The sequence below is a fragment of the Chrysoperla carnea genome, chromosome 3 (genome assembly GCF_905475395.1).
Source record: "Chrysoperla carnea chromosome 3, inChrCarn1.1, whole genome shotgun sequence".
Classification (NCBI taxonomy): domain Eukaryota; kingdom Metazoa; phylum Arthropoda; class Insecta; order Neuroptera; family Chrysopidae; genus Chrysoperla; species Chrysoperla carnea.
The window spans coordinates 50,326,778-50,353,287 of NC_058339.1; the positions used below are offsets into that span (position 1 = coordinate 50,326,778).

At 28.5% G+C, this 26,510-nt stretch overlaps 2 protein-coding genes across 2 annotated transcripts in view; one reads left to right on the forward strand and one right to left on the reverse strand.

The window, feature by feature from the left end:
- The first annotated feature begins 10,469 nt into the window (after positions 1 to 10,469).
- Positions 10,470 to 26,510, forward strand: part of LOC123296090 — a 39,583-nt gene continuing 23,542 nt past the window's right edge. Inside the window, exons 1-3 of the mRNA XM_044877551.1 lie at positions 10,470 to 10,498; positions 10,960 to 11,144; positions 12,262 to 12,408. Of these exons, the coding sequence (XP_044733486.1) occupies positions 10,470 to 10,498; positions 10,960 to 11,144; positions 12,262 to 12,408 (361 nt within the window). The remainder of the gene's footprint in view (positions 10,499 to 10,959; positions 11,145 to 12,261; positions 12,409 to 26,510) is intronic.
- Positions 25,181 to 26,185, reverse strand: LOC123294738 (14-3-3 protein zeta-like). Its single transcript, XM_044875869.1, has one exon. The coding sequence runs from the start codon at positions 26,085 to 26,087 to the stop codon at positions 25,341 to 25,343; it is 747 nt and encodes a 248-aa protein (XP_044731804.1). The 5' UTR covers positions 26,088 to 26,185; the 3' UTR covers positions 25,181 to 25,340.

Sequence of the window (26,510 nt, forward strand, 5' to 3'; positions counted from 1 at the left end):
ATTTTGGCTGCCTAAAGAGTATAAATCTAAATAGATTTACAGTATAGTGAACAAAATGAACACTAAGGTTGAATACTGACTCAGAAAATAAGAGAGGTTATGGAAGCAAAGAAGTGAAAGGATACTGTTGTTGTTGGGATGATTTGTTTTCCCACCGGGTATTCTTACTGTTTTGGAAAATTCCTCTTGACGAAACTGCGAAGCGGGCAAGTAACGACTAGCAATATTATATGTATAAATACAACTGACTTTTTATATCATATATATGTATTTTACATGTTACATCAAGGGACATCGTCATTTTTTTACACACTTTGTCGCTTTTTACCCCAAATTTTCACGCTAAGGGTGGCAATGTCAATAATATCATATGTTTACTTTTATTATCTGAAATGTTTTTTTTTTCTTTTTTTTTTTTTTTGTATGTTATTTTACGAATATTACTTAAAAAATATTTTTATTGTTTTTACCTCTATACATATACTTCTATGCGTCTCTATGCGAAAATTCCTGTATTATCGTGCTTGTGTAGAGTTTATGAGTGAGCTGAGTGGAGGAGAAAGTTTGCTAAAGGATGCTACGGGCTTTATTTCCAGTGGAGGTATTTTACCAATTGCAATTAACCGGATATGATTTTGAAAGTTTTCAGAAGTATAGCTTACTTCAGATGCGATGTCAACATAGTTCTCTTCAAAATACTAACTAGCCCCCTGTTCTGAGTGCTTACTCCTACTTTTGTTTCTCTATACTTCTCATACATTGAATTAAAAATCAATATATAATAATATATTCAAATAAAGATTTAAATAGTCAATCAAATTCCCAAAATCACTAAAATTCATGAAGAATGAGACTAAGGACCGGTTGAAACAAAAATGAACACTTAGCATATCCATCAAAGAATCAACTATACTATCAGCGTTGCAAATCAGTAGGAAATAAATATGAAAAATAAAGCTAGAGAGTACTTTACTGCGTCGCCTCTACTTTTAACAGTTCATGTGTCACAACACGATAATAAATGCATGGCGTTTATTACAATGGAATAGGAATAGATTCTCAAAAAGTATTCAATAATACTACGCCGTAACGTCCATAACTTTGGCGATATTTTAAATACTAAATGGTACAAAAATCTTTGCGCCACTTACATTAACGCCAGTGCTGCGTTTATGAATATACTTACATAGTGATATCGGCGGAAATTTCTTAACGTGAATGAAGAGTGACACAAAAAATGAAACACAAAAGTCAAATGCTATATTTTCATCACTTCTGCCAACCAGTGCATTGAACAGGGTCATATATGAAACTGGTAAATTACAACGTAGTAAAATTCAAGTTCTAGTTTACGTTTTGGGAAAGATGTGACAATTGTAATGGGTTATAATTTAAATAGTGGACAGCATGTAGAGCTCCAAGCTAAATGGCTACTTATTGCGAGATTTTGACTGTATAAAATATGAGCTGAGAACTCATAGTTCTTAACAAACTAAAATCTTCAAAAGTGTAACCAAAATTAATCCATTTGAGCTTTAATACAAATTTTCAAAAGAGTTCAAAGCATTTCTTTATGTCTTAATTTTCTTTATCAATATTACTCAAATGAAAGAAATAGGTCAACAATATCTAATAGTTTTACTGAAGTCTTAGTATGAAGACCTTCCTGTTTTAATAATAGATAGAAATTATAGGATCTAACTGATTAGCCAAATGTACGAAAATGTGACATATAAAACGAAAAAAACTATTTTTTAAGCAAAAAGAAGGATAAAAGGTATTGTGTTACAATAGGAATAAAGAAAGTGAAATAAATACCCATAAATAAGATGATTGTACTGGATTTTTTTGTTGTTCATATATATATGATATTATCAAAAGCAGAACACGAATGTCATAAATATAACTATTAGACGAGAATCCCCAAGTGAAATTTTATTAGCCGAAAAGCCAAAGATATGTTTTACCCTAACACAAATAACATAAGAGAGTACAGATATAAATTTTTCTATTTAGTCGTATTTATTCATTGTACTTTTGTTATTATTTTTATTATTTTCTTTTTTTATATATCTACTGATACAGTTTTGTTTCTAAATATTCGATAAAACAGATCAATTATGAGATGGTCTTGGTCATGATGAGTTTGTAAATAGAATATCCTTGGATAATTTTTTTATTCAGTTTGTTTTGCTATTTATAGTTTGATTTGGGCATAAAATTTTCTCGAATTTATTTATCTAAATGTAATATTCGTATACGGTTGATAATTCGTGTCAATTTTTACATTCTTTGAAGTTCAAAAACATTAGTTTTGATGCAGAATGTTAAATGTTCTTTTCCTCTTGAAAATTTTAATGATTGCTTATAAGTTCTTGATAAATAAAAAAGGTACTTAATAAGGCCAAAATCTTGATTCACCAAAACCACGATTTACCTTGATTATAGTTGATAAATGGGAAAAATTTTGATATCGTCGCGTAAGAATATGTATCCAAAATTTGACCATTTCATTGTTAATGCTTTTTGAGTAATGTCTACGCTAGGTATCGAAAGTTTCACATATTCTTTGTTCTCGTATAGGTATCTAGTAATATATGAACGTTTTTTTTTCGCCACCAGGTCACTCGTAAACTTTATATATACAATAACATTTTTTTTCTCATATAATGAAATAGTCGTTACACTGAACTTATCATTAGAGCTCCGTATAAAAACAAACTTTACCAGTTAAAACTTACCTTTCAAGCCTGGGTACTCTTATATCTTTCTGTTACTATCGTTGCAATTATCACACTAAACTTTAACAAATTTGATAGACTTAACTTGTCCCTCGAAGCTTTCGCATTATTGTTCCATTACGATTTTTCACGTTCATCACATAATATAGCGTCTTACCGTTACTAAGTGCAGCCTGGCTATTCATATTGCTGGTTATGGCGTTTTAAATTGATTGCTTTCACTTCAGTCTGCAAAAGTCTTTTTTCTTTACAAGAAATTAACCTGTGTAAAAATGTAACCATTCATTAATATGTCTTAATGCCAGCTCATCTTTTTGGTTGTCTTTGATAAATACGTGAAAAAGATGCCTTATATTTCTTTATTTTGTCTCACAGTCTTTTCTGTACATCACAATTATCCTTGACTTTTTTAAATTATTCTTGACGATCAAATATTCAGTCGGTTGTGTTACCAAGCTTCAAGTTTTTTCTCATTCTACTCTCAGTTATTTTCAAGATCCTTACTAAGCCATAGTTTGTTTGTTTCTAAAGGCTCGTGTCTTCGAAATAGAACACGCCTTTTGCGATCTGGTTTTGGTACATTGACAAACTGCAAGTATTCTACAGTGTATCTTGCATGAGCATTATTTCAATTGGGTATTTTACCTACTCATCCTTAACAAAAAAACGATAAAGTCAACATATAAATACTAATACAACACGACTATATGTAGTAAAACTTGACTATGAAATGTAATATTGAATTATAATCATTTGATTTTTGATTATTTGCCATCAATTTTTGTGACAGTAATAATAGTTTAACTTTATTGTTTTGTTACATCATTCACTAAAATAGAGAAAAATATAAAATATTGTTTGTAATGAAATATTATTACGTTTAGGATCATCGAAATTATTTTGTTGAGTATGCAATTTTATACAATTTTGTTGTTTGATGTTTGTCGATTATTGATTTTCAATATTTTACTATCATGCTATTTATTTAATATTATAAAAAGCATAATTATTTGGTAAATTTAATTCCTTTGCTAAATTTTATTCTGTGAGTATACATTCAAGTTACAAAGTATAATCGTGGTCAATTGATATTTATATATTATAATTTAAACTTTTTGTTCTTTCGATATTTCTTAGTAGTAATCTGTAGGAATTTACTGAAATTGCTCTAAATTTTTGCGCTTCAGCTACTGTGTAGGCCATATAACTAAACTTTCTATCATCATAAAAACCCAATTCTTGAATATTTTGGAATGATATCATTTTTAAAATTGAACTTTATCCAAATCGTCGACAAACAAAATTTCCAAATTTTTATAGTTTTTTTAAGGATATGTGAAAAAGAAAATAACAAAAACAGTTTTTGATTTGCAATTTTAGGAAGCCTGGGAAATAGAGGAAATAATTTTGATCAAAAAAATATAATCCAGTTCATTTCTCGATGGTGGGCTTAAATCCTACTCGAAAAGCTTTATTTCATAACGATTTCAAAGAAAGCTTGAAAAATACTCAACTAAGCAAGATACTTCTACTGTCTTTTTGGGTACTATTACTTTTCATCATTCAAAGAGACTAAAAAGTTACTGTGGAATATCACCCTTAATATATTATAGTCGAAAATTCAGAAACTAGCTGTCAAATCGCAAAAAAATACACGATTTTCATAGTTTTGAATCAAATTATCTATAAATAAAGATTTTTATGCAAATCAGAGTCAAATAAAATCTCTTAATTTTTTTGCAGTTTTCGTGTAAGATAAATATAATTTTATTTTAAGTAGTAGGTATAACAAAATTATAAAAATACAAAAACTTATATCGACAAAATTGGGAATATTCCATTCTTAGCTACGAGTTTTCCTGAACATAGTGAACTGACTTTATACAATTGGATAGACGCTATTGGACAATAGGATAGAGATACACGTGTAAGATAATTATACACGTACTTCTAGTTCTTTCCACTGTGGCGCTACATTCTTGTCTTATGTTAACGTCTAATTTAGTTCATCCAAAGGCAATAAGATTGCAAGACAATAACAAAATCAACAACAATCGAATTACAAAATAAAGATGTTCACGTCAAAAATCTCATACTCACCACCATTGGCACGAAAAAAAAAACGAATAAAGATAAAACAATTTTAGGGGCTACAAAAAAAAAGAAGAAAAAAATGGTTTTTATTGAAAGAAGTAAACAAAAAGAACCATAATAATTGACTTTGGTCATTTACATATTATAATATTACAATCGACCATATAAAATATTGATGAACAAATATCATTATATGCAAATACATTTATGAAAATGTTCAACTACATATTAAATTTAATGATAAAATTCATATAATAATAATAATAATAATAATATTGAAATGAACGGCGGTGTTGGGAGTGGTTTAAAGTACAAGTAATCATTGTCCACCTTCAACCAATCACGTTCTCAAGGTAATCATAATGTAATATCTATTTCATTTTATTTCATTGCATTATAATTGTTTTCATTTCAGTCAATCTTACTTACCATATATAATAATAATAATAATAATCATCATATTTCTTGACTTGTATTTGTAATAACAGAAGGTATATACGTAAGTATGTATGTATGGCCTGTACGTATATACCTATGTGTATGTAAGTATGTATATTATATGGATGTATATATTTATTGCTGGCTGCAAGTTAATATTCATATTATATAGTATTATTATTATGATTATTATTATAATATTCATTGCCTTTCAAGATGGAAGACACGATTGACGAATGATCAATACGTTGTTACTCGAATCAAACGAAGACTGACTTACTTGACTGTTGTTGATATGATGATATGAGACGAACAATCGTTTTTAAGTCTAGCATATATATTGTACAGCTGATCACTTCATATATTGGATGAAGTAGCAAACATTGTGGCTAAGATTGTCGTTGCATATACTGATGAGGCATATAATGATCGCTAGAATGGAATTTATCAGATCATTACTTGTAATTGAGAAGAAATTTGAAAATTTTTAGTAAAACTCCCATTTAATTGTACCTATTTAGTTTAAAAATCAGGCTCTGATAAAACCCTAAAAAGGTTGAATTCTCGAATTGATATTGATTTTCTACATAAAATGTCGTATTCTTACATACACAGATTAATTATCAAAATAATATCCGAAAAGTGCACGTAAATACATTCGTAAAAATACAAATATTAGGTGAAAAGTCAACATCTAATTATTATATCAAAAATATCTAATTACAACTATTTCATTGCGCTTCCACCATCAAAACAATGAAATGATTATATTTCAAAGAGGAAAAGTCAAAATAATAGAGATTTTGCTTGATATACAGTATCCAATTTCTTACATGCTTATTTTTGAAACTTTGACTTGAAAATTCCGACAAAGAAATGTATCTTTTGATAAAATAGCTCCTGTAATAGAGCCATAAAGTCGAAAGGTTAAAAGTTATGTGTTAATCCTAAGAATACTTGTCTGGAAGGAAAGAACTCTTTTAGTAAGTATCCTTAAAAATGTACATATGAAAACAATCCAACAGGAATTGCAGGTAATTTCCATCAATTTATATCAATAGCATGCACGAATAAAGTTGCAGAAACCACTACTGGTCGGGATTCTTTTATATTTATATCCATAATGTTTTTACGATATAAGTATCACATGCTTGTTATAACGTTAGGTTTGGAAGTGGACTATTCTATAAAAATAGCTTTTAGGATTTGGATTTCGAGTTCTTCGTACAAAAACATAGAGAACTGAAGACTATGGTAAATTAGAGCGCTATCCAAAATAAGACAACCCAAAACAAAATTAAGTAAAAACCAGTTAAAATAACATTGATTGAATTATTTGTTGAAATACTCTAAATAGATAGTGTTGAATAACAGTTCTTACATTCGTATTTATAAAAGACAACACTTTTGGTTTTCGAATGAATTATCTGGTAAAATTTTCTATTTTTAGAATCCATATGCTTTGAAGCAAAGTTTTCCCTTAATATTGTCGAATGAGCTTAGCATGGAATTCTAATAATCCACTTTTCGGAGCCACCTGTAAGCCTCATAGTTTTGAGGAAAATGGAAACGGAAATTGCCTCTCATTTGCGTCTTTCTGGGAAATTGTTGATTACAAAAATGTTTCATTTAAGATATATTCCTCAGTAAGGCTTCAGTACTTTTTTATGAGGAACATGCCTACAAATCTATAACCTAATCGACCTATCTACTATAAAAATTTCAACTTCAAGGGTATGTGTTTTCGTCCCACTAATATCATTAAGCGTTACTAACTTTTGGCCAAGTATAATTTGACTAATACTCCTGATTTGTATTTTTTATATAAAGAATATAAATTATAACTTTATCCGCCTTTTTAAGGATCTATGATTAAAATGAGTTAAAATTACTAAACGTACACTTCATAAATATTAGTTTGAATTTATTGTTTCGTTACTTCAAGATTCTAAGCTTCGAAGCTTTCGTTTCTGGGGTTATTTCAATTGCGAATATTTCCTACTTGGTTAATTTTTATCCGACTGTCAAGAATTGGTCATGTTTTTCGCGAGTATTTTGTATGCATGTATGTCTGTATCTTTATTTGTAAATTTCTGTGTAAACTCGTATCTTCCAAACGGCCAAATAGATTTCACTATTCATAGTATCATTATATTTGTCTCAAAAATGTTCTTAGATTGGTTTTTGAAAAACCAAAAGACAATTTTGGAGCAAATAGTAATAAGTTAATTTAAAACAAGTGGAAACAAACAATTGACTGAGTTATTTGTTGAAATACCATGCATAGTCAGTGTTGATTTCTTTATCACATAACACATACATACAAGTGACACATACATAACTGATAATCAAGTATAGTACATATTATAAAATTTTCGCCTAATTGGCGCCCTCACGGGTAAACAGAGATGTTTACGAAAAAATGTTTCAAACAAAAGTTGTTTAATTTTTAATAAGGAACATTTTTTTCATTTAAACTTTTGTTCTATCTCTAACGGTTTACAAGATGGGTTATACGGACCCAAGACCCAGTTGACCTATGATGCTCATTTACGAACTTGACCTCACTTTTTACGTCTTTTTACGAGTATGCTGTAAAAATTTCAGCTCGATATTTTTTTTCGTTTTTGAGTTATCGTGTCCACAGACGGGCGGGCGGACAACGGTAAATGGACTAATTAGGTGATTTTATGAACACCTATGACAAAATTTTTTTCCTAGCATCATTATTTTTAAGCGTTACAAACTTGGGACTAAACTTAATATACTATATATATTTCATATATACATGGTATAAACATTATCACATCACAAGCAGGGTATCAAAATAAAGAAAACCAATAGAGGATTCCAAAAATATATATAAGTTATATGTTTAAATTTAATTAGGAATGATAAATTGGATTAAAAATTTTAATATAGTATAATAAGAATATTTTTTATTGACTAAAAACAAAATAAATAAAAAAAAAAACAAGTCCAGTAGTTTTCATTACGGCTAAAGCAGACGGGGGCCTATTAATGGGAAAATTTGAGCCGGCCTTTATTTTAATGGGCCCCGATTATGACAGTTTCTATGTAAACTACTCTACTTGTTTCTTTCTTTTCAGATTTTTATTTAACTCTTAACTTTTATTCGGGTTTATGACTTTTTTTTAAATTGTTTATTTTATTGCTTTATTTATTATTATTTTGATATCAAAACCTTTAGTCACCATTTGTGTGAACCATAATGTATAATAATAATTTATGTATATAAATGTATTATTTTATATGGATATATTATTATTTTATATGAATTGATGTATAGGTTTGCCGCCGTTAGGGAAATTAGTTTTGAAGTGCGACTACTCCTAGCCTAGCGGTGGTGGTCAATATTCACAGTCAAGACATTATTATATGTACATACATATATTGTATTTTATTTTATACATATATATAAAATAAAAAGAAGACTGTATAAGTATACGTATATATTGAAAATAGTATATACCTACTTTTTTTTTGTTAATATTAGTTTTATTTTATATTTTGTTCTGATATTTTATTTATATGCATTATATTATAAAACCTTGGATATAATTATTGATTATTGTTTTATAAAACTTATTATTATTATTTATTATACAAGATGTTTTGGAATTGTACAGGCAGCATTATTAAATTATTTTCTTTAGAGTAAAATAAACGCTCAAATAAACGAAAGTATCAAATAAATGTGTATTCTTCTCCAATTGGCTGCAAGAATAGCTTAGGAATCAGATCTTCGAAGTCGCAGTAATTATCAAATAGTCTTCGAAATGGAAAGGAAGAATGGATTCGCTATACTGAAAGGTGCATTCAACCAAACGATGATCTCTTAAAACAATTTTCTCACGAAAGATGTTTTGTTAAATATATAACATTATGCTTCACATTACTACACATTTCTAAAATAGTGCCGTACAATTCTGAAACACCCTATATTTACATATTTATATATATTTATGGTTGGTATTGACTCATATATAACATAAATAATAATTTTTTAATGTAATTATTTTTAATGTTTGTGTGATGGTAGTCAATACCTAGGGTTTATTGATTTTGATTCAATATTATTAATTGAAATTTTTATAAATAAATGTCGTTTTTATATGGTTATTTTCAATAAAATATATACGTTTTTAAAACTAATTGTTTTTTTTTTTTTTTTAATTCATTTTTAAGTTTAATACTTTTTCACTCTATTCAGAAGAAAGTTTGTAGAACAACAAATTATTAAATCGGTTGAATGTAGTTTTTGAGAAATTTAATTTTATAAAGACAAATAAAAAATGACACTAAATAGTTATTTTATTTTACTTGATATAAAATTGAAAAGAATGCACACAAAAATTTACCTATGGACTTATATGGAATCGGCCCTTGGGAAAATACGACATACTGGTTTGACAATAGATTAAATTATATTCTCTCTTTGGAAGGAGCGGAAAAAATTACAGGCAAAAATTTTATAATTTTTTAGATTGTATGCGAATGATTTTGGTACTTCAAAACTTTTGTATCATTCTATTGCCTATATTTTATTCATGGTATCAGAAATCGGAAATTTTATTTAATAGTAGTTGAGCATGACATGAATCTTTGATTGGATTCCTATATATAGCAACGAGAAATTTATCACCAACTTAAATGTTTATTCCTTTTTGGGTACTTAAAGCTCATTTCAAAAATATGACTTGTTGATAAAAGTCAAAAATCACAGAATTGACATTCTGAAATCGGTGAATGTGAAATTTACCTTTTCGAGTTGCCCAAATCCCTAACTCAAAACTTCACCAGAATGGTATTCTTTAAATTTTGAATGATGATTTGAATTCAATTTTTACTATTTTAAATTAAGCGTTTTCGGAAAACATCAAACGTAATATGAGTTAGAGCCCAATGCATTTAACTGATAAAGTAAGTTATTTAATTCAAAGATAAGGATCTATAGATTATGAAAAGTTTTTATACTCATCGGTTATTTCATACTCAACTTTGAATAGTTTACATTCTACAATTTATAAGATAGGTACACTATTGAACACATTGATTAATAAACTTCAGTAATGAGTATTGTTGTGGAGTTATAATTAGTAGTTTGTCGAACCAGGTTCGTACAAACACATATATACACTTTGCAGATCACCAGATACACTCATTTATACATATATGTGTATTAAAGAGTCAGTGGCGGTAAAGTAAGACCTCCTATTGTGAACATCTTAGCCGCCTAATGTTTATTGCCAGTAGGGGGCGAGTTCACAACAATAGATTGATGGTAATCATTATTTGTATTGTTCTTTTATTTTATGAATTTATAATAAAAAAATGTATTTTTTCAATTTTATGAACGAAAGTTATTGGTTTTAGCCCAAAAATTGAAAGAAAGAAAAATTAGACAGCTTGAAATAACTGCGATGTTCGTAATTGAAAAACAATGTGTGTGTATGTTCATGTGAAAGCGTTCGCGATGTGTGTTTGTGTGTGGACGAGTTCCGTTTCCGCATATGTGATTTCTTGACTTTTATCGATCATTTTAAACGTTCTTTGATTACAGCAGCACACTCAAATAGACGGTTAATTCTTCCTTATGTACCACTCAGGTATGACGTGCCAAGCAAGACTACGAAATCGATGTTGGACCGGCATTATTTTCCAGGTGTTGTTCCAAACTAGTTAATAATAAATCAAACTTTGATTTACCAAATCGTACTCAAATTTTTGCCTTAGCTAATGAATCAAGTCCTAGTGTGCCACGACCTGTCTTACTTTTGGGCAAGGCTAATGAACGGAGTTTTTTTTATGATTTATGCTGTTATGGTAGTATAGAAAGTGATAGTATGAGTAAAGGCGTCAAATAAAACATTCAAACACAAATGCTGGCTGTGGTAAATCTGTTTATAAAATAATAAAATAACTAAAATGTAAAATTGAAATGTCTAAGTTTAAAATGTAACTATTATAGGTAAAGTCATTAGGCATTACGTCATATTGTACTAAACAAACAAAAGACTATAAAAAAGGTTGATCCAGGTAAAAAAGTATGTTAAGTAAAAGGGGTTTTAGGCTCTGAGGAGAAGGGGTGAAAAAATTTATTAATTTATGGAGATTTTTAGGGTATCGAGGTTTACAATCGTGTAGAAAATAAATTTTTATATATTTTCTCTACAAAGAAAAATATTTGCTTATCAGGAAGTTATTGGTGTGATTACTAAGAGTCATATCCATTACGGCTTCTTTTCTCCGGTCTATATCTATACTAAGAAATTTATACAATAAACTTTAATAGTAATTATTATTGTTTTTAAAGATAGATGGATATATATGGATACGTTTATTAAGGTGTATCGGAAATTAAAAAAAAAAAATTGAAACTAATTAATAAAACGTATCTACAAATTAAAAATATAATTTATTATTTTTTAAGATAATTACACTTTTCTTATAGACGTGCAATATGTGATTTTAAACTTTACAATAAAAATTGAATTTATTTTTATATTTTGTAACAAAATATCACCTGTTCTTCCTCAATACACATCAAACGGATATTGATTGTATTCGTTCTCGTATACCTAAGGAATAATTATTCTTAGATTTTGAATAATTTATTTTAGACATAAAATTTATAATTGTTACTTTTATTGATCATTAAATAATGGCGTTACTATTCAAAATTCATTAGCCATTTCATTTTAAATGTGGCTAAGGTGATTGTTGTGCTTTCAAGCGGTTACTCAATAAGCTCAAACTGCTGCAAGTTCATTTATATAAACACAAGATACAGGTGCTTTAATACTCTAGATGGTGCTTTCCATAATATAAAAAAAATTAGGCAAAATTTTTTCATCCAAATATTCATAAAATACATCAATAACCAATCATATTTAAAATAAAAAATTGCCGAAATATTATAGAAAAAGTTTACAAATCGATTAAAATATTATTTTTGTTGTTTCAGTATTATATCAAAAACGATTACGAAAAGAGCGAAAAATACGAAAGCGAATTCAAGATCAACTGGAAATTGAAATGAAACGAAAAACTCAATTAGAAGATGCTTTAAAAAGTACACCAGCTGGTACTGAATCGTTGCGACTTATAAGCGGTAAGTATGAAAAATGCTTATTTATGATGTAATTTTAGCAAAACTTAAAAAATTGTAAAGGAAAAAAAGAAAATCTTGTTAGGCTCAATCGCATCATGGACTTCATACAGTGATGCACAACCATGACTAGATTAAATTAATTTTTCTTTAAATATTGCTAATATTAGAATGATATTAACATGCGGTCAAAATATTTATGTTTCATTATTTTGAAATACTCAAACCATTGACTATATATGATATATGATACATGATATATGATACCGGCGGACAGTTTTGTTGAAAACATTACTTCTTTGTTCACTCAAGTAGCTTATGTATTATCAAAGGCAGGTTTTAAATATTTTTAATTGCCTGAATTTTCAAGATCGAAATGAAAAATTAATTAAAGAGTTTAAAACAAATTCGATTGAGCTCCAAGCGTCTAGACTAAGGAACGTCCCTAGACCAAGGGACGACACAGAACACGCTCTTTGAAGTTCTTTAAATGTGTGATAAACTTAAAGTTGTTGAGTGTTTCAGATTCCGTGAAAAAGCAATTTTCGACTATGCAAATTTTTGTACAGGAGAAATTTCTAATAAAAAACCTCCACAACTTTAAAACCTCAAATTTCCAACCAATTTCAAATTACCAACAAACAATACCCGGCTAAAGACCTTATTTGATTAAAGTATTGATATTTTTATTTGTATAGTTTCTTGTAATTTCCTTGACGAAACTTAAACTGACTAAAACATAATCCAATAATAATTATAACAAAATTAAACAATTTAATAAATTAGTTAACCAAACTTTCATAAATGAAAAGAATAAATAGTTTTCATTATGTCAAAATTTGAAAAGTAATGTTTAAGATTATAACATTTATATAACTTCGTATATAAACTCGATAACAGGAGTAGTATCTTTATTTGAGTGTTGAAGAAGTACGTAGGCGTTCGTACATAATACCTACCATATTTATGTTTGTATATTGACTGAAAGTGACGTTTTATGAAACCCGTATCGAGAGCGTCGAGACGTCAATCATTAAATATCCCCCTATAAATATACATATTATTATTATTATTATTATAATGTACATAATTCTTCCTGCCAAATACAAACATCTTAAATACTATAATTTTGAATGAAATCTTCAATGAAAACTTCTAAGATTTGTACTATATAATTATTGTTGTTTAATAATATTAATATTTTGTTTTGACTAGTCATTTTCTATGTTTATGTTTTAATACAGTGGCGCACATACAATGTTTATTTATTTTATTATTATATTCACAAAAAATTGTTTTTAAGTTTTTCCCAACACGTTTGTGTAAGTTCCCGACGGCCGGCGAACATAAACAAAGAGTTTTGTTGTATAGAAAAACGTGTTTATACTTGTAATTATGAATGATTAGGTTATTTTGTTGAAATTATTATTTTTAATAGAAGGACAAAATGTTTTAAGAACCCGTTAAATTCACACTAGATTTTATCGAAAATTTTAGAAAATAGGAATGAGTATTTTCGATTATGATATTTAATGAATGGGGGACCATTTTCTAATTATGCTTTTAAAAAACACAAAAATCATGCTCTTTTAATTGCATAAAGTTATTATTTATATTGGGGACCAATTTTTTTTGTTTTTTTTTTGTCCCACGCGCTTTCCTCAAAATCAGTTTTCGATCTCCATATTTTCTTCTACCCTAAGCCCATAACGACATAAAACTTCTTTGTTTTTTTTAAGAACGGTTGAAATAACAACAGTATTGCCCTAGCCTATATTGAATTTGAAGAAACTAACTTTATTCATTTTCGTTTCTTTCGAAGAATTTCTTTTATCTGCCGTATTTGTTTTAAAGAATGGCAATATTGCGTATTAAAAGAAGAAAACAAAAAGTTCGGTTTTCATATATTCGAGTGTAGGTTCACGGCCGAAAAACTGAAATATCTATATTACTTGATGTAGCCCTACAAAAGCAAAAAAAACCTGACAGCGTGAAAATAAAAACTGAAGAGAAGAAAACCAGTTCAGTAGTTTTCATACCAAGCATTCAATAAGCCCATTAAAGGGTCCCGTTTGTTATAACCTATGGTCCCACTATGTAAACTTTTGGACTTTTTTTCAGTTTTTATTTAACGCGGGCAGGTTTTATGATTTTTTGTACATATTTTATTTAATTTTACACTTTTTAGTTAGGATTTTCCAATACATATTCACTGATAGCCCACTTAACATAGTTTACCGATTTTCATTTTCACTCTACGCATGTTTGGTCTTTTGTGGTACTATCTAGAGACCAAAAGCGTTTATAATTATTCATACGACAAGCGATTTGTCTATTTCAATGATATCTCACTAAACATAGTTCGCCGTACATACATACACTGATAAAAACATTATCCCTCTTTTGAGTCGCGCAGTCGGGACTAAAAATAATAGAAATTTTATTTCATATTGTCCGTATGTTGGGTAGTTAATGGTTAATTAGACATTATCATAATTTTATACAACAATTATGTGATAATTGTGTTATTTGTTAAACATGTTCTAAAATTATAGTAGTACGGGTCATACGATATTAATTTAATTATGATAAATTCAAGGTTGGAAGAAAAATTTTTAAAAAACTTGTTATATTCCAGTATTTGAATTATTTAATTTTTCTTTTGAATAAAAGATTTCTTTTGATAGTTTTTGTGAAAAGAAATACAAATCTTTTAGCATTTCATATTAGGTTACGGTAATGTCTTGAAAATAAAATTTAAAGAATAAAAATAAAATAATGTATACTGTATAGCACAAAAATTACCTGCAGGATATTTATAACCCATTCATACAATTTTATGCTACTGACGAATAATGTTTCATTTATACCTAGATATATTATTTTAATATATCTCTTTTCCTTGATCTGTCATATGTTGAAATTACCGCGGGGAATTTATAGTTAATTCATCATAATGTTTTCCATTACTTACAGTTTTACATTCTTACTTCTGACTTCTTACAAAGTATTAATGAAAATGTTTAAGTGAATAAAGTTGCAACTTTAAAATACACCATAACCAACCAGTATGATTGCATTCATTACATGCCAACATTATATAATAAACTTTTTGTTTTGATTGCTACTAGCAGAGTTAATTATAATAATCGCTAAAGATGTCTTTTATATTTAAAAGGTTGTTCATGGTTGAGTCGGATCGGAGTTTTTACCAAATTCATATTATTTAAAATATTTTTATTTTAAACCAATTTTCAAAAACCTTGAGAACTACTTCGATATATGAATTATTAGTCTAGGGAAATAGTATGAGTGGCTAGGTCAGGCCTCAATTTGCCTTAATATTATAAAAGTTTAATACCGAACTATTTTGCATTAAGGTCCCATGCGAAGTTGATTGAAAGCTAAAGAGAATCTTTTTTAAACGTATGATTACGAAACACCTATTAAAGAAATTAATGAGAACCTGAATTATTATTTCGTTCTTTTAGCTAGGTTTTTTCCAGAAATTTTTGCGCAGGTTTTCAAATAAAGACAGTTTTGTTTTAATTACTGTGGAAAGTTCTAGTAATGGGCGTATTTGTTATGGCACAATTTTTAAAACGAAATTAAACCCATAAAACAAATTAAATTGTAATGAGGTAATTTTTCGCGTATCATTTCATACATCTTAAATGACAAGGGATTTGGGCTATAACAGATGGTTTGCAATCAGAATATTTTACCATTTCACTATAAATAGATCTACGCCAAACTAATGCTTCGAATTTTGTGATATCACATCCATGGATTATTTTCTGTAAGGATATCTGAAATTGTAAGAGTTGGTAGCCATTTAACCATCTCTGGCGCTAGACCAAATTTTAAGAATTTGACCCATTTGTCAATTTGTAGTAGGCTCAGTTTTAGGTTCAGGTTTTGGTTGAATATCTTCAAAAATGTGACCCATCCCCCTGTATGACTGTGTAAATTTTCAAATCGATATTCCAATAAATGACGAAAGTGTGAGGGTGTCTTTATCTTAAATGCGACACACTGTATAAACACAAATGGCATATCTTTCCAATTCATGGCTTGTTTTAAATTACTTTTATTTATATTTATTTAAACAAGAGCAAATATTAATATATTTTTTTTAATTTAATATAGAAAACATAAGTAACGAGCAACAAAAACAAAAACAACAACAACGTGAACAACAGCAGCAACAACGTGAACAACAGCAACAATCAAGTCAATCAAGAAATTCAACATCAACACCAGAACGACAAGATCAACAACAATCAGTTAATCAACAAAGTCAACAACCGCAACGAAGATCGTCCACAGAAAGCCCTCCTCCACAAGGATCATCAGCACAATCCAGTTCGCATGTTAGTTCACAACAATATGTTCCATGTAGTACACCGAATACACGTGATAATATCAATAATCCAGTTACATCAATGCCAAATGATTCGAAAGCATGGAGTAATTATTCTGGTTTAGATATTATGAGCAGTGGTGCAGCATTTTGGCAAAATTATTCAGGTAAGTAGAGTGTATTGTTTTTTTAGCTCCTTTAAAACTGACAGTGTTATACTTCTGTAATGCAACTATCTCAAAACTTTAGCCAAGAAAGTAAGTATGTAACAGCTTAAAATTTAAAGTATAGCAAGTAAATATTTTATAGAACACAGAAAATATTTCCTTCCAACTGGTATTTTTTAACTTGTGTAGATGCTGGAGTAAGAATTCTTCATATCTGCAACCAGTAAAATATTGCCTGTCGTATTTAGAGAGTCGGGTAATTGTATTAATTTCGGTTTGAACGAATATTATATTGCTGCCAGCTTGGAACATCTTGATTTGTTGATACATTATCACAAATTTCATAACTATTAATTATTTCAACCATAAAAATGTGATAGTTTACATACATATAATATTCGATTACTTGCAAGATTAACGTTTCACACCTACCTGTACAAGTGATTGAAATAAATAACATAATATTGCTTAACAAAACTTCATGTTCGCATATTATACTCTAAACGGTGGTTGAGATTTTTGAGTATTAAAAAGTTCACACTTTTCTAATACAAATAGTGGTTTTGAAATAGTATTGTCTACGCTTTATCTTAAAGTGGAGGCAGTAAGTTTTATAAGCCATTTGTTGTATGTCTTACGGTTTACAAGGTGGATCCTACGAACCCAAGATCCAAAATTTTTTTTTTAACTTCTTTAAACAAACTTTAACCAATACAATCCATTTGTCCTGGATTCCAAGATATGACGATTTTTATACTTTACATACAGCTCTCATAAACTCACATCAACTTTTTTTTAAATTAAAAGTCTAGGTTTTGTATAAAATCTGGTCATTATGAGCACGAGTTAGTCAATTGCAAAGTATTATTCTGACTATTTTAGTCTCGAGAGAAGTATGTAACTCGTTGGTAATCTGGAGTCACTAGGCTAAATGATAACAGTTTTTCATGTTGTATGGGACCCTCTACTTTTAAGATCTGCTCTGATTGCTCCTGAGCGTAGTGTCCTAAATTACAGTTTTATGTAGCTACAACTGGGCTTACCAAAGCCTTTACATATGTCAAAATTGGGAATATAAGGTAAGCAGACTGTTTCTCAACTATTTACCAATATGTTTGTTTTAATAAGGTTTCATTATTGGCTGTTGAAAAATGCCTTAATCCTCACATGACTAATATGCCAATCAGTAGAAATATCAAAATAGGAGCTAGGTTGAAACAACTTTTGAATGTGATAAATACCAACAACGGCCTCCAAAGACTTTAAAGAGTACAGACATAAGAAAAGTTTAATTGAAGTATTTCCTCAGATCTATTTTGAGTGCGTTTCTGAAAAATACATTATAACAAAAATTACAAACCAGCTCATGAACTAAAATTAAAAATATTGTACAAAATACAAAACACATTTTAACTTATTTTTCTTTAAACATTACCTTATTTATCAATTTTAAAAACAAAATAGTCTATCTAAATACACATTTTATATTTACTTGTTGTATTGAACAACAAGTTTGATAAAATTTCAAATAAACAAGTAAATATTTTACATATAATCGTAGTTCAATTCGAATTTGATTAAATCGTAAATAAAAATTTATTTTATTATTATTATTGAATATTATTTGTATCTTAAATCTTATCAAAATTTATTTATATAATTAACTTGAAGGTTACTTTACCTGTATGGTAATTTTAAATAGTAAAATATATTTCATTTGTAAACTCTGAATCAAACTTTTAACACATACTACTTTTCATTGCCTCAAATTTTTTTAAAGATTTAATCGTGATTTACATTATTATTTTATTGAGTACTAACTTTTTCCTTTGGCTAAATCGAGTAAAATTCTATTTTTTACAACTATAAACAGTTTATTTATTTGTATATTATATTAACCGCCCAATTTATTTATACTTATTTATATGTATGAATATATATTTTAATATTTATAACATACAAAAAACATTCCCTTTTTTTGGTTATTGTTTTTCCTTAGCTTAGTCATAATTGTAAATGTGATACTTGTTATTCTCTGAGAGGGGGGGTCAGAAAGGGCTAAATGATATTTATTCAACAATTCAATTTTAAATATACTTATTTAATCATTATTTACATTCAATTGGTAGTATATTACAAATTCTAATTACATACATATGCCAGGGTGATCTTCTTGGTTCTGTCTTGGGTATGACTTTTGATTGGTATGAAGAAAGATTTTCAATATATTAGAGTGGCTAACGTATCGAAAAACAAGAGTGTATTTCTAGAACTGCTTCGTTTGGCGGCTTTACCACATTTAACCCGATGATTACAGATTTAACGTAATGGTGAATAAAAAACTTAAGTAAGAAAGCACATCAAATTTTTTATGTTAACAAAAATATTTCGTGTCTCCGAATAAAATTAAGAATTCAAAACAGGTTGAGAATAAAAATATCAAAAAAGAATTTCAATTTGTTATCCACGCAATTTCTCATGATTTTACGAAGCGGTGAAATACATTTCAACTACCTCTGTGAAGTGAGAAAATGGTAATTGCAGAAACACGTGTGATTATCTGAAAGTTTGTTTGAGACCCCAAAATTCAAAAAAATTGTAAGGCATAAATTTCCGTGTTTTTGCCATTCTCAGATTTCCGATATGGTTCGAATAATATATACAAGTGTTTGAATTTAGAGCGTCATGATGTTATGAAACACTTAACAATTTTCTCAAACAGGTTAATATACATATAGATAATTGTATTATTATTATGAGATAAATTTCAAGTGAATTTAATAATATATGATATATTTATGCTCAGGTATTTCTTATATGTTTGTAGATAAATAGGTAAATGCATTTTTCCCTCTACATATTTTCATATTGAATCCTAAAAAGATAATATATAGGAATAATGATTATAATATAACAAATAACATAAACAAAACAAAGTTATCAACATAATATTTCATTTATGTATAATACAAGCAAAATATTGTACATATGAATAAGAAGATGGAGCATTTGTTAGAATCTACATTCATATATGCTCATATATTATTACTATTACTTTTTAGTCCAATGAAATAAGCCTTTAAAAAGAAAGGATGCGCCGCATTTAATATGGGATTTTGCTTTTGGTTATAATTTGAAACGATATTATCATCCTGATCCAAAGTCCAAATGGGCGAGCATTAGTTTTTGAATTATAAATAGATTAATGAAACCAAATACGCAATTTTATGCGTTGAATGTTCAATAATTACGTATATACGTGCAAAAGTTCTCTTCAAAAACATCTCCGTTTTGAGACGCATTATTAAGGGAGTATTTTTTATTAGTTCTGCATAAACAAATAAAAAGATTTGTTAAACAAAATTCAAATCAACTCCACGAAGATCATCCTAGAGAATTTCAATATAATACGTCTATAATGCAAATTAAAAAATCTCCACAATTTTCATCCAGAAATAAGAAAGAGATTGAATTATTTACGCAGGAATAAAAAAAAACTACAGAAAATGCTGTATTGGGTCTGAAAGGTCCATTTGGCATTCCAGCTTTGGAATACCTAAAACCATTTAAAGTGTAAACCTAAAACGAATTGCATGACGATTCTGGCCCTTATCTACGTTATTATTGAGCATTAAATGTTGGATATTTAAAAGGCTGCTATTCCGAAATGAATGATTTTAGAGGGTTTCACACATTTGAATTTTTGATCAGGATATCAATGTCGTCCTGGGCAAAGCCAAATTCAATGTAAGCATATTCATTATATGACCATTGATCCATTGGATATGCTCATTAAATACTATTTGAAAATTGCTCATTTGCAAAAGCCTCGGAAAATTAATTTCATCAAAAAAAAGTTTATGCTTCGAAATCAATACAGGCACTTAGGAAAATTGCAGGGCAATAAATTCTGCAATATGTTAGTGATGCTGAAACCTTTAATGATTTTGAAACTGATATACACGTTTCAACATTTTCTATTTTATTTAAAATCTTATTCGATTGGGCTATTTATTTATTTAACTACTTCAAATGTATGTTCCACTCATCCTCTTGTGCTAAATAACATCGATGCTTGCTTATAATAAAATAACCCTTTACCAGTTGGCTCACTAGAAAGTATCACTTAATGTCGTTGAAGCTCTAAGTGAATATCTTACACCACAAACGTGTAAGCAATTTGAGGTATTACAAAACTTGTCTTAAATTCTAAAAAATATGCATAAATCGTGGTTAAACTTTTGCTGTTTAATGATCTTTTTGAGGTATCGACCGTAGAAATTGCTCCGAGATATCAACTCTCGTATGGAATTCTATTCGATTTCTAAACTTGTTCCATCATAAAAGAACCCATTTGTATTTTTCGGGTCACAGCTACTGAAGAATGTAGATTCAAATTAGAAGGCATATTTCCCATTTTTTAAAATGTTCTCTAGGAGTATGCTTTAGAAAAAGCTAAGAAAATCTCAATAAAAATTGGATATATTCAATTTCTTCAAGCTATTCCAACTTTATTATGTATTGCTAGGTGGTGTAACCTAATTATTTTCCTTCTCTGGACCCACCTTTGTGCAATAAATTTATCTAAATTGACATTCGTCGTTGTTATAAGATATCCGTTTTTACTAATACAAAATGATACCTTCAGGACCACCAAGGAACACTTTTGTAATGCAAGTTGTATAAATAACTGTATAACATGTTGTCTCCTTCATGGTTTAAGGTATATATACAGACAACATAGCACATACCATGTATGTTGTAGATGATAACATACCATGATGAAGAAGAAGGTTAGATTGCTGTTTAGTTGTTCCTTTCGCACGTATCATAAACATTATACGCAAACAAGGAAGATTGTTAACATACGACAACATAACAAACTCTTCAAAACAAACTTGAAACTACCATATACCTTATCGTTCGTCATATACAGGATTGAGAAAAAGTCTGGTAACGTTCGAATATTTCAAAGATCAGAGAAAAAATTGTTCTTGGGAAATACAAATAGTGATTAATTTATTCCGCTTTAGTTTACAAACTCTACCACTCAATAAAGCTGGGTTTCGTCTTCCAAAATTCATCATCATTCATTCAATCTTCCAACCTTGAAATTGCAATTTTTAATGTATTTAATCCGACAAAATTATTTGAATATCGTCTTCTTAAACTTTACTACATTCGGGTGAAGTACATTACTTCATCTACCCATGCTCAGGCTTCTTCTACCAAGCTTCTCTCTACAATTTTTTTCGAAAATAATGCGTTTCCAAATGAGCATGATGACGTCATATTTGAGTTATCGTTCAGAAAAAACGCAGCCGTGAATTTTCCGGACACTATGACCTCTTGATAACATTCATAATTATTAAACAATAATATATTTTATATCTCCTCGAACATGTCATATCGTAAGTATTTTTATTTTGAGTATGTACTTGGTAAACTTTTGGGAAATGGTTTAATAATTATTAATGTTACAAAGTGGTCACAGTTTCTGCGTTTTTTAAAACTTAAAAATGACGCCATCATGTTCATTTAAAAACGCAGTTTTCAAAAAAAAAATCGTAGAGAAAAGTTTGGTAGATTCGCCAAAAGGAAAACGCCACTCACATAGTTTCAAGTGTGTATTCACAAATTAAAAAAATCCTTCTAATATATCTTTTCGCCAAAGTTGGCGCCCTAGACATGTTAATTCATTTTCAAATATATAAGGATTAATTTCTTACAACAATATGACCTTTTAATCTATTTAACGCCATACAAAGAACATAGTGAATGAATATCATCTTCATACATACTTACAAATATTTATCATAAATATAAAATCACCTGTATATTTTTAGTTAGAATTTCTGGTATACTTACCTCTACAATCTAATATTATAATATTTTCTTTCACAAAACTCACAAATTTACAAACGATATTAACAAATATTAATTTAAAATGTTTTGTTTTTGTTTCAAATGAAAGGAGGAGGTAGGTATATATGAGAAATGATTTATTGTTGAAATTAGATTTCTTGCTACTTTATTCGAAGGATTATAATTTTCATATGAAACTTTGGCTTATTTATTAATTTGTAGTGTTTTCAAGTTGGACAATTTTAGATAAATAGTAGGCTTTATCTGAAAATATTCCAATCATGATTCCAATTGTCGTGTTGCATTTACAGAAAGGTGACACTATTGTAAAAGTCACATGTTCAATCATTAGGTTTTAAGATTTGAAAGAAAGGCTGCCTGTTCGGAAATTTAGCCTTATTTTTGCACATACTAGATGTTGTTGTTTGGATACAAAGCCATTTCCGAGAAAAATTGCAAATCCAATCCTATGTAAAGAAGTTCGATAGTGATCAACCACTATTTTTGGGACTTCTCCTTTTGGTTTAAAAGCTGAAAGATAAACTTAAGAGTTCAAAAGTCATCAATATTCTTGCAACAATCTTTATATCTGCCACACATTGTGTAATGTGTAAAATAGATAAACCTTAAGTAATTACATGATGGATAAATGCGCAATGATAATAAACTTACAATGTCCATAGAGTAAAATTATCATTAACACATCTTACATATACCTAGATATTTATTATATAAGATAATTACCTTTTCTCCGTCTAATTTACCAAGTGTGGAAGATAATGTGCTACAGTATATTCAAAAAGTTAAATATTCGTATAATTAGAACTTTATATTAATAATTTGGAATATACCAGAATATTAAAATATCCAAAAATATCCATTGTGTGTTTGACGTCTTTTGATTCGCATTTATGGAAGAGTCTCGATGTGTACTTACGAAATTACACGTAACTGAGAATGATAATTCGTATCATGCTGTCTTTTGGGTTTAAAAACTGCCCTTATTTCAAGAACTTTTCTTCAAAATTTTTCTAACGAAGATGATGGAATGATCTTAAATAGGTAACCAACCTCTGTAGGTTTGGTAAAAATCTTTAGAAACTCGATACATGCTGACATGTAAGATAATAATTGTGTACTATTAAGACCAAACGGATATACTTTATGCATTTAAAAAATAATACTGCAATGTGTATGTGTACTTTTATAATAAAACTGATGTACACTTGATTACTGCAGCATACCCTTACGTCACGAGCAGATTCACGAAAAGCATGTATATGCTTTATTTTTCTATATTTTACTATGTTTTCGATTATAATCACAGTTTTAAAACAAAGTATAGTGTGATAGAAGCTGTTTTAAGATATTTGGATATTACTAGAAATTCATGAATACCGATCTACGCTATAAAGCAGTAATTACAAAATCAAATAATTCAAGAGTAGAAACTACAAAAAATTTGACTCAAATCAATTTCAAAACCGTTCACTTGCGTACCTGTCTTTAATCCGCATTACTACAATCGAAAGTTATGCTGAATTGAAATATTATCGTTTTAATAAAAATATTTATTTTTTCGAATACTCGTCTATACAAACCCAAAAAGCTTTAATTGTAGTTATTCCAATTTTTTTTTGAAATAATTGAACAATAAAAAAATAATTATTAACACAATGTATTATTGATCTTAAGGTAGTACGAGCGCCAAGGAAAGATTAGATTTTTGGTGGAAATTATTTCTAACTTATTTTCAACTTTGATGATGAATTTTGTTATAACTTCATGAATGAAAAATAAGAATAGAAGTTTTCGATATCAGCTTATCGAAAAATTGTATTCTTACTTTTCGTCTTATATTGTCAAGTTATAACATAATTCACCATCAAAATTGAAAATATATATTCTTTTTAATTTGTGTACGCACTACCGTGCTCGGGCATTCTTAATAATTCGAGCATATGGGTTAATAATTTGTTACTGTTTCAACTTTAATTTAAACAGTTTTTTTTTTTTTTAAATTTCCACTGACTAGTTTTGGAGAAATCCTATAAAAAAAATCAAGCCTTCATCCAAAATTGTCCTAGCTCTCGTACATCCTTACAATTTTCGGTCAAAATGAATTATGAACATAAGAATTTCAAACGTTGAATAGGCTTTCAAATGAATTGTAAAGACTTAATTCCCTTTCCACTTTAGATTAGTTTCCTATTATGTTTTTGGTTTTTCTTCAAAGTAATTCAAATCAAAAATTGAATTGCTAAATTTAACCATTGCCTAATAAGTTGTACAGTTCAATATATGAAAAGTTTTAAATATTCATTTAAACAGGAAACTTTACGAAAATGTGGTCGAAGAGTAAATAAAAATAATAATAAAGTAAACATAGCAATACCATTTTATTTAACCACCATATTTTACATCAATTAAATAATTTTGTAAATTTTCTCCCATCATATAATTTTCGTGTAATTTCGATCTTTTCTTACTTTCACAAAGACTACTTTGCCTTGAATTACACAAAATATAATTAAAGAAAATTAACTGACTACAACTTCGGCAGCTTGTTCTTCCACTCCATCTCTCATATCACTTGTCCACAAAGTTAAATTATCTCTTAATAATTGCATTATAACAGTTGAATCTTTATACGAATCTTCATTGAGAGTGTCTAATTCAGCTATAGCATCATCAAAAGCTTGTTTCGCTAGTTCACAAGCACGATCTGGAGCATTTAAAATCTCATAGTAAAAAACTGAAAAATTTAATGCTAAACCCAAACGTATTGGATGTGTAGGTATCATCTTTGATTTAGATATCTCCAATGCATCTTGATATGCTTTTTGTGATTCTAATAATACAACTTCACGATTTTCTCCAGTTGCTACTTCCGCTAAATACCGAAAATCATCACCTTTCATTTTTAAATAAAACACTTTAGAATCAGCATTCTTTGCACGTGGTATTAAATATTTATCCAATAATTCCAACACTTCGTGACAAATATCACGAAGTTCTTTTTCAACTTTTTCACGATACTCTTTTGCAATCTGCTTTTTACGTTGTGATTCTTCTGTTTTCTGTTCAATGGATGTGATAATACGCCATGATGAACGTCTGGCGCCAATTAAATTTTTATATGCAATACTTAATAAATTTCGTTCTTCATTCGATAGCTCAACGCAAGTTTCTGTTAAGGTTTTCATAGCTGCAGCCATATCATCGTAACGTTCAGCCTGTTCGGCAATTTTAGCACGATGTATCAAATCTTCTTTATCGTCATCCATTCTCTTTATATAGTCTAAAATAAAAATTTTGAAGGGTAGCAAAATAACACGAAAATACTAAAATTTGAAATTACTTTTGTTCATGATTTCATTTTGTAATATTGTCAAATGTCAAATTAAATGTATGCTTAAAAATATATTTACGTTACTTTGATCAAAAAAAAATTATTATCAAATTTTTTTGTCGATATGGTAACGAGAATTTTTATTTCAAATATTTGAAATTCCGATTAATTTAAAAAATAAAATAAAAATACTATATAAAAAACTATCTAAAGCTAGAGAACTTTCAAGTTTCTCTGGCTCCTAGGATTAATTTTTAGTGGGCATCATTTCAATCGCCGACAGCATTCATGCTATCACGGATTAGTCACCGTACTGACTTTCCTGAGATTTTGTGTATGGTTGTAGTCTAGCTAGAAT